Genomic DNA, 9,746 nt, shown 5'->3' on the forward strand with positions numbered 1-9,746 from the left:
CCCGCTCTTGCTGCCTCTCTCAATTTGTCCTCCCTCTCTCTTTCTCTCAGATTCTCCAGCTATTCAAGCAGCCGTCGCACCAAACCCACATATAATTGCATACATGCATACAAACACACACCCACTCTTACTCAGCTGCTTGTCGCTCAGGAATGGCATCCAGTAACACTATCTGTCCATTAGGACAGGGCTTGCTCCTCTGTTCGGGGCCAGTAGTTTATGCTTAGGGAGGTGTGTAACCAGAAGTAGCCTGGCAAAGCTAAAGTTATGTCACTCTCTCTCTCTCTCTCTCTTTCTCTCTCTCTCTTTCTGTCTCTCTCTTTCTGTCTATCAATCTATCGGCCACTCACTCATATCCCGATCTGTGTTTCTTTCCTCAACATAATCAATTTCTCCCACTCTTCGCTCCCTCACACACTCACACTCTCTCCTTCTCCATTCCATTTTCTTTCTCTCTCTCTCTGTTTCTCTTTCTCTCTCTCTCTGTCACTCTCTCCCTCACACTTTCCTTTCACTCTAGCTCTCTCTCTCTCCCTCTTTTCATCTCCGGCTTTGGGATGCTGAAAGCCAGGGAGAGCGGCCTGGCGGCAGTGAAAGGGCTGAATTGTGATTAAGAAGGAGGAGAGGAGCTCCTTTTCTTTGTTCTGCCCTCGGGGGGTGTTTACTGAGGGGGTGTGTGGCGGAGGAGGGAGAGAGGGAGTGAGGGAAGAAGAGAGAGAGACAGAGGAGGGGAGGGAGAGATGGGGTGAGTGAGTGAGGCACAGTGGAGCAGCAGATATGAAAGGCATTCAGGTCAGCACTGATGTGAGTGAAAGTAAAGATCATACCAAAGGAGAACCAGTTTGGCTGTGTGTATGTGTGTGTGTGTGTGTGTGTGTGTGTGTGTGTGTGTGTGTGTGTGTGTGTGCTCGCGCACTTAAACACATACACACACACACACACACACACACACACACACATACATTTGTGTGTACCCATGGGTAAATAGATTTCCACTGCCGTGAAAATGGCAACAACCTAATAAGCTGTCAGTAGCAGACTTCATCTGCTAAATTTAAATTTAAATTAAATGAAACTGTATCAGATACATAGTCCTGTGCCCATAGTCATGAGCAGGGGACACGAAAAGAGTCTTATGAAAGGTATCATCCTCAGCAGCTGGGTACAATGGCACCTTTGTGAGAAATGTGACAGAAATGGCGCACTGGACACCCTGGTACCGCTGACGATACGAGCATGTCAATGAGACACACTCCAATGACATCCCATTGTCTACAGGCACTCATGAACCTGCTAACCTCTTGCAAATAGTTCCAAGTAAACAGCACACAATGTTCCTTTAACAGAAAAAGTAAGAGATGTCAGCGTGCAGGAAATGTTAACAAATAGGCTTGTCAACAAACCTGTCACTGTAACCAAACAAAACGTTTTAAACAGAATCGATTTACCTATGAGAGATAACAAAATCAAATTCAGTCATTTCATTTTAAGAATAAGTATTTGAGAATTATCTCAAATAATAATCACAGTAGGTTGTGTTTTTATCATTATAGACCGTCGCGACGACAAAGTAGCAAAACTCCAACCATTTTTACTTGGAGTGTTTGGCAAAGTCAGCCGAGCGTTTCTGACAGCTGCGCCCGCGTACTAGGCCAAGCTACCCCGCACAGCTGGATGTGACGCACCGCTCTTATGGTGGTGGTGGTGGTGTATGTGCGGCGTGAAGGGAGGCGGGGTGGGGGGGTAACTGAGAACCACAACACAACCGTGCAGCTTTGCGCGTATCGAGTTACACACAGGGCCTAATGTGACCTCCCATCGGGCTCTGGAAAGGAGGGGCGGATCTGGCGGATCTGGTGAGAGGGAGTTTGGGGAGTGATGTGTGGTGGTGGAGATCGGAAAGGGATGCGAGTGTAGGGGGTTAAACCTCTGATGTAATACTATTACTAACTATGTCAATTTTGATGTCGGTATAGTCTATCACCCACAATAATGCATAAGTTGGACTAGGCTTCTTTAAAGTTAAATAATTTGACAAACAATCAGTGCAACAGACTAATAACACATCCCGCTAGCAGATTTACAACCCAACTCAACTGCAAACAGCAGTATATGTCACTAGTTTAAGGCTGGTCCAACATTAACCAGTTTAGACTGAAAAGAAAAAAATACAAATTGCAGGGACATAGCAAATTGCCTCAAGTGATAGACCTATCACAGAGCAGTAGGCTATACATCTGATAGTATTCAAGTATTTAAATGTATCAAGGTTGAAAATTATTTCAAAACTGTTTTAGATCTTACGGACAGTAGGCCCGAAATGGGCTACTGTATGAGAACAACTTCGCGACATATCACCCTTCCCGGGAGTAGTCTCACAACTCTCTGGCTTATTGCACGTTACAGCAAGTTCAATTAATCGTCGACGTTTTGGAAATCCTCGTGTTTTTCCATATTTGACAACGAACAACTGTAAATAAAAGTGAGGATACACCTTTCTTCAAAGCCCGTCCTAATTAAAAAGACAACTTGTCTCGGTGTAGCCTACTTGTTTTGCTTAAAAAACAACACAGGGAATTGATATATCCTTGGACCAAATATCAAAACATAACACTAAAAGTCCTTTTGCCACTTATTATTTTATAGGTTAATTTTAACATAATAACGACGACAACAATAAACAACCGACTGATACCATATATCCCCTACTGTAACCTGTTATTTAACAGACAATTATCGACTTTAATGAATCAATAAGTTAATAAAGAATTGGGATCAAGGATTGCAGAACAGTCCTAACTGAAAAGGCAACAGCTAACTTTGTGTCAGGCATATGAGAACCATAAGCGTAGACGAGCTATAGGCTACATTTGTAAACGAAGCCTCCCTGAATCACAACCGTCACGATATGCATTTAATATCCACTGCTCAATGATGTAGGCATATTTGAAGTGCCGTAAATCTATGGTTTTATAAACAAAAATATATAATGTAAAAACTGCATCATAATAGAAAATGCACATCAAAGCTTGAATGGTTTATCAAACCATTATCCAGATATTATAGACGCAAAAATAATAAAATAAATAATATTTATATATATATATTAGCATGCAACCTACCATCAAACTAATAACAATACACGCAAACAGTCTGCCTTTAATCGATGGGAACTTTATTGAATGGATCACAATAAGCCAACTATGAGAAAAATTACGAAAGAAGACAGCGAGACTCTCGATAGGCTTCACACCCTTCGCAAAGTCTAAGTTGTCCAGGGGTCATACATTTTGAGGACTAGGTTGTAAGTCCTCAAAATGTATGCGGTATTGTATGACAGTGAAAAGGTTCAATCCAAACACACAATCGCTCACATAACGGTTTCCTTTCTTGCCAGAAGATAATAACACTATCTGGGACCGTTATTCCAACCCTAGCGCTACCTCGAACACCGCACTAAGCCTAGGCACCCTTTCAAAACTTTTCCTAAGCCCAGTCAACATGTTTATAGAAGTAAGTCTGTGACAAATATCAATATTTTCAAATGTTTAAAAGTATAACAGTCCGAATTAACTTTAACGTTATACTTTTGATCCCATCTTTCCGCTTTTTTTATGTCAACTCTTAACGCGTCCTGAAAGACAGAGGACACGCGACTCTGTAAACAATGTCAGTACCTTGGCAGTAAGCTAAATGACCACATTTAATAAACACACTGCAGTTACTTACCGTTCTTTCTTCTTGGGTTGGCTTGTTTTCGCCTCTTACACCGGGGCCCCTCCGCCATGCTCTCCTGCTTCATTGATAAGAGCGGGTCAGATGGCAAGCAGTCCGCATGGGCTCCGTTCCTCCAGACAGCGCAGCACGCAGCCTCCGGTAGGATCTAACAACCAAACAAAACGGCAACAAATGTCCACTCAGACCGAATAGATTCCGTTTTATGAGGATGGTCAATTCTAACTTAAAAGTTCGCGTTTAGGAGTCCGACAGTGGAGTGTCTAAAGTGAGGGAGGAAGCACGTCCGTCGTACGTCGCCTGTGTCTTTGAAGTGTCTGCTCGGACAAGCGGCAGTGCATTGAGCAGCAAACAGGGGGACGGACACTCATGCACCAACATCAACACCTCTGATACCAGTCCCAGTACGGGATGATAGCTCAACTCAGTGTCGGGCACGCTGTAGAACAACAAAACATATTTTCAGCGTCTTGGCAAATCACACTTCAGAACTTTTGCTGTTTATGGACAGCTATATAGGCAAAACAGCTAGAATGTTTTCTTTACTAAAAAGTTTCACTGTTGTTGTGTATAGTGCTCAGATCGAAAGTGCCTCATCTCTTTGTGTTCTCGCTTGAAATGATTTAATTGTTGGTCTCACAAAACTGCGAATATGCAGTCCTCCATGTCACAATGACACAAACCTTGTGTCACAAATAACTTAAGTAACACATCTGAAAAACAGTTTTTAGGCAGCTGTTATCATCGCCCCCTCGCCCCAACCCCTCCCATGCCCCACTTGCAATTGACAAATAAGAATACAGTATACTCACTCCTTAAGAAGTACTTTACTTACGTGAGAAGTACTTAATAATTTCATCGTGGGTCTTTGGTAATTGTTAACCCGAATATGATGTTATGAACAGCCTAGTTTATATTAGGCCTATACATAATTTTGAAAACGGTTGTTTATATGCCAAGTTCCTGTATGACATGGCAGTCGAAGAGGTTGTATCATGAAAAATGATGATTCAAAGTCGGCAACGCATCAAACCTGAAAGTGTGAAGATTTTAAGAACAGTGTGTCTCCACTTCTGTTTTGTCAGAATAGGAAACGAGCCATGACAAATAAATAAACCAAAGGTCTCGCGGATACTTGGATATGCTGCGACAACTCAACATCCTAACAGAGCTGTTATCAGAAGTGATTCTGATTCTAAACAGTCATCACTGGATGCTGAAACTGAATGTTTTAAATCATTCATACGAGGATATTATTATGCAGCATTTTTATCATTTCGACCAAGCCTCTGCGGTGAATATTTTTTATCTCTGGCATCACTTAAATACACCAGAACCTCTGCTTTAATTGAGCAAGTTAATTAATTCCATGTTCTGATGAAACGAAGGGCGATGGAATGGCGACGAGGATCGTTCAGGCTTCCGAAGCATGGGAACGATAATTCCAGTAAGACAATTCGTATAATACATCATCAAGGTTGAGCATAGCCTGATGATACTTGAATAAAATCAACATGAGCGAGGACTTGGTTCAGGTAGGCTACATCCCCAAGGGCGCATCGCACACCTTTCCATACCTGCGCACAGGTGAAAGTCTGTGCAACTTTTTTACTTGCACTAACGCATCAAGACAGAACTTTTGCAAGTTGTCGCCGAAATGCTACTAGCACATAGTTAAAAAGAAATGAATAAATACACCTACCGGTTTTTTTCTGTTTATGTAATCTTCCAAACTGACAGATGGGAGAAAATAAGCCGACAATGTAATGAAGCGATGAGGATTCTTTGTAAAAGTATGCCTTGGAATTAGCTTGACGAGGGACCGTTATTCCTGATGGGCAGGTTTGGACTGATCTCTTGCAGCCACTTCACGGAACAGACCTGAGGACGCACTGACGTATTACGCTTCCTCTAATGACATTTTTCGCTCTCTTTATTCCCTGTGATACAGAGGCGCAAGACCCTGCAACACACGCCACCTATCTTCACGCGGAGGGATAATTGAGAAACATTAACGCGAGAGTGTCGTTTGGTAAACCTATAGCCCAGCCATACATTTTAGACCTCCAGATCATTTTTTTTTATTATTATTACAGAAAGGCTTTAAGTTAAATCCAGATTCTGAAGTATTCGGTCAAGATATGCGAGGGACCTTTGAGCATTTAAGAGAGTGTCACTGCACTTCCTAACACGAGGACGACAGGGGGCAAACATGGTGTGGTGTCATCAGCTGACCTGTGGCATCCAGACCCGGAGCCACATGCAGAGCCCCGCAGATAAGATAGCAGGCGTTTCGGCGGTGCACAGGTAGTCTCCCCTGTTTGTAAGGTGACCCCACAAGATAAGTAATTTGAAAGCGTACAGGTTGTCTATCTGTTTCATTGCGTGATATCACCCAGATATCGCAACCTGGACCGTGCAGGTATAACCTGAACTCCGCGTGTTTTCACACAGATAACTTACCTTTCCGGAAGTCACTATAGTCTACCTGTGAATTGCTTGGATTTTTTAATTGTTCTTTTCGTGCACATTTCCTCCTTTGCATGGATTTTTAGTCGATGCTGAAATGCATGTCGCAAATAGCATCCCTTCAGTATCGAATCTCTTTTATGCTGCTGTGCAGTTGAATGCATTCAACTGTGCTGCTGGCTTATTTTATGTTTAAGTGCACTCATAAGTTCAATCCATAGCCTGTTTGGCCGTCCAATACAATGAAAAGGCAGAATTAATAGGCTATAATGAATTAGTCTAGGACTGCCCGTGTTTATATTTTTATGTCGCGTTTCCGTTCTTTAATATTAAGTTATTTAAAACTTGAGTCGGTGTTTGCAATAATACTCAATATTCTTGTTGCACTTGTTAATTAATAATCGATCAATTGTTTTAATTGCATATGGTCTGATGTCGATTATGATCTGCAGAACGACTTGGCAGACTGGATTCGTTAGCCCACAACAGCGAATGAAAGCAATTGCATAGCCCACAAACATATTTTTAATTTTTTAGTTTATAATTTCAGGCATTCGTTATGAATTTGCTGGGTTTGTATTCAGTTCACTTAATTGATTATAAATTGGCTACTTGTGGTATTATTTGATCATCATTATTTTGCAGTATACAATCTCAACATTGTAGGTGACGCAGGTAACCTATTTTAATATCTGAGAAAAACTTTCCTTGAAATAGAAACAAATCGAATTATGATTAGAGGAAAATCCCGTAGTCTTTTTTTCTAGTCACTCTGCTAAACTTTCACTATTGCCTTTAGTTCCTTATGGCGTGAAATTGGATTACAGTGCACTGTGAACAAACACTAATGACAGCGTTTATGTGCGTATATCTGATTGTAAGAGTTTGACCCATATTCTTTAAAATACAAAAAAACGAGCGTTTAAAGGGTGGCTCAGTTCACCGGTCCACGTGCTATAATGTTATTTATGGATTTAATGGCACTTTATACCCCTCGGAGACTGAAGAGGTGGAACACAGCAAATGAGAGCATCTACGGAAACCCACGTAATACCCATGCATATTCTTGCACAAACCAAAATTCAAATGGCATGTTGAGAATAACCTCTTGTATTGGATTACTTTATGTGTTGCATTCCGCTTTTTAGGTAAGTCTGTTGTTGGAAATGTGTGATCACGATTGTTGCATTGGGAAAGTCGTTGTTAGACTAGACAGCAGGTCTAGTTCCAGCCGTTTCCCTCTGCTTTAAATCCTCATCGGCACCACTTGTTATAACTGTCGTCGTCACGCAGGCCACTCTCATCCTGAGGAAAACACACGCGCACGCACGCACGCAAGCACGAGCGCGCGCGCACACACACACACACACATGCACGCACTCGCGCACACACACACACACCAAAGAGTTTGCCCCCCTAATATCCCTAAATTCATTTTCAGATCTCTATATAGACTGATTAGCATCTTGATTTCTCTCCCTGCCAATTAATAGTTGTTGAACAATGCATCTATATAGTGGGCTGATGGGGATGTAAATAAGATAGCCTACTCTTTGGCATTGTACCATGCTTTGTTAAATGACAGTCATCCAGTTAGGGTGGGCCTACAGCACTGTGAGCGCCTCAGGCATGGCTGCCGCATCATCCAGCATATTCTTGGAAACACAAAGGAGAAGTGAAACAGATGGTCAGCTCACTAAGAACCTGACAAATAGGTTGAAGTCTCACTTTCTATATTAATACTCTCTCTCTAGCTCTAATTGTCTTCCTGTATGTACTGCATTTCTCATTCTGTATATCTGTTTGTTTGCCAGAGACATATTCAAATAAATGCTTGCAAGGAATTCAGAACAGTCAAAACCATGATTAGATACCACTGGTGTAGGCCTAGGCAATATGCATCTTATGCATTCTTCCATTATCTTGTGTGAAATAAATAAATGACTGAAGCATAAACACAGGATATATCACTATGTATCTCTTCCTTAATCAGTATATTTAAGAACTGCATTGAAAAGCAACCACAAGACAAATAGTTTGGCCAGATGTAGACCTGCCAAATGTCTCTGAGTCGTTTATCAATTGTGCCACATTAAAGATTAAACCTGACATACATAGTAGACAAAGGAGGTCAGTCTCAAGATTCAGCCTTTGGTCTGGTTTTCAGGGTGAAATGCTAATGGCCTGCCATTAAACTTGGAGGTGGGCTGTGCCTAGACACACACACACACACACACACACACACACACGTACAGGGATGCAGTCTCTCTCTCTCTCTCTTTCATTCATACACACACTCAGACACAGATTCACACAGACACACACACTCTCACTCATACACACAGACACACACACTCTCACTCATACACACACACACACACACACTGTCACTCATACACACACACACACACACACACACACACTCTCACTCATACACACACACACACACACACACACATGCCCATGCTTTCTCTTACTCATAAGTACTCATAAGGCTGCCCCCCCACAATCTCCTTCTGCGCCCCACATGCATAACCTAATCTAGCCTCTGCTGTCAAACATAAACACATCGCTAATCTGTGTCTATCTATCTCCATAATGCTGGTGTAAGTGGCAAAGGGAAGGAGTAAATCTAGGGGGAGGGGGGGGGGGGGTGCAAGTACTAGCAACTAATCCCAGCAAGAGGCAGTGCAGATTAAAAACAGAGGACAGGAAATGCAGAGGATTCTTGCAAAGGTTTAAGGATGAACATAAAACACAACGGACAAAAAACCTAAACAAACAAAAAACAAACATAAATGAAATGTTAACTACTGTATCTGTAATGCACTCCTGCCGTTACAAGGAGGTCAGCAATACTCCAATCAATCTTTTTATTTTGTCTCATTGCACTGTCAGGCCGTGGGTTGACATTTATGCTGAAGGGGCTATCCCCTGTGCATTGAGATATGCATTTGCTCTTATGACTCAAGCTTTCATGTTCATCAGACGCTGGTGCATGTGCCCTTTGTTTACAGAAGTCCATCCTAGAGATACAGCTCAGACCATCTCTTGTGTCTGAAGTCTTACTGTGCACACATGCTTTTTTTCCTTTTCTCGAAAAGTCAGGCATTGTCCACGGAGGGTAAACGATCAAGGCTTAGCGTAGCTTTTCCTGAGGATTTGGGTTTATGTAAGCAGGACATAGTTTATCGTAAATCCTGATCAGATATCCATGGCTCATGGGAGTCACAGACTCAGTTACAGTCTTTCAAGCAGACAAACTTTCATTAAAGGAAATTTGTCAAGCCCATTTATTGCATGGGTTCTCTTTGAAGACAAGGGACAGGAATCTGAAATACGTAAATATAATTCCTTTCAATGGTTTTGTGTATTTCTTTAGATACATGTTGGAATCAATAATATACCAATATACTTTTCCTGGCTTTCTGTTACAATTGAATACCTTTGAACAGGCCAAATGTGGCCTAATTTTACAGAGCTGCAGTCTTGCTCACCAGACCAGTGTAATGTTGTGCTACCTCAGGGAAAGATTGCAGGAG

The 9,746-nt window shown here is 41.9% G+C and overlaps 1 protein-coding gene across 3 annotated transcripts in view; it reads right to left on the reverse strand.

Annotated features, from left to right (window-relative positions):
• zeb2a (zinc finger E-box binding homeobox 2a) overlaps positions 1 to 5,638 on the reverse strand; it is a 52,662-nt gene extending 47,024 nt beyond the window's left edge. Inside the window, exons 1-2 of one of the 3 annotated variants that reach the window (XM_042073367.1) lie at positions 5,438 to 5,638; positions 3,730 to 3,883 (exon numbers count right to left, since the gene is read on the reverse strand). In XM_042073367.1, the coding sequence (XP_041929301.1) occupies positions 3,730 to 3,802 (73 nt within the window). In that variant the 5' untranslated portion in view covers positions 3,803 to 3,883; positions 5,438 to 5,638. Of the gene's footprint in view, positions 1 to 3,729; positions 4,423 to 5,437 lie in introns of those variants that run through there. The other 2 variants (XM_042073374.1, XM_042073391.1) reach the window with 2 other exon arrangements.
• Between the last annotated feature and the right edge of the window lie 4,108 nt (positions 5,639 to 9,746).

This window comes from Alosa sapidissima, chromosome 2 (genome assembly GCF_018492685.1).
Source record: "Alosa sapidissima isolate fAloSap1 chromosome 2, fAloSap1.pri, whole genome shotgun sequence".
Classification (NCBI taxonomy): Eukaryota; Metazoa; Chordata; class Actinopteri; order Clupeiformes; family Clupeidae; genus Alosa; species Alosa sapidissima.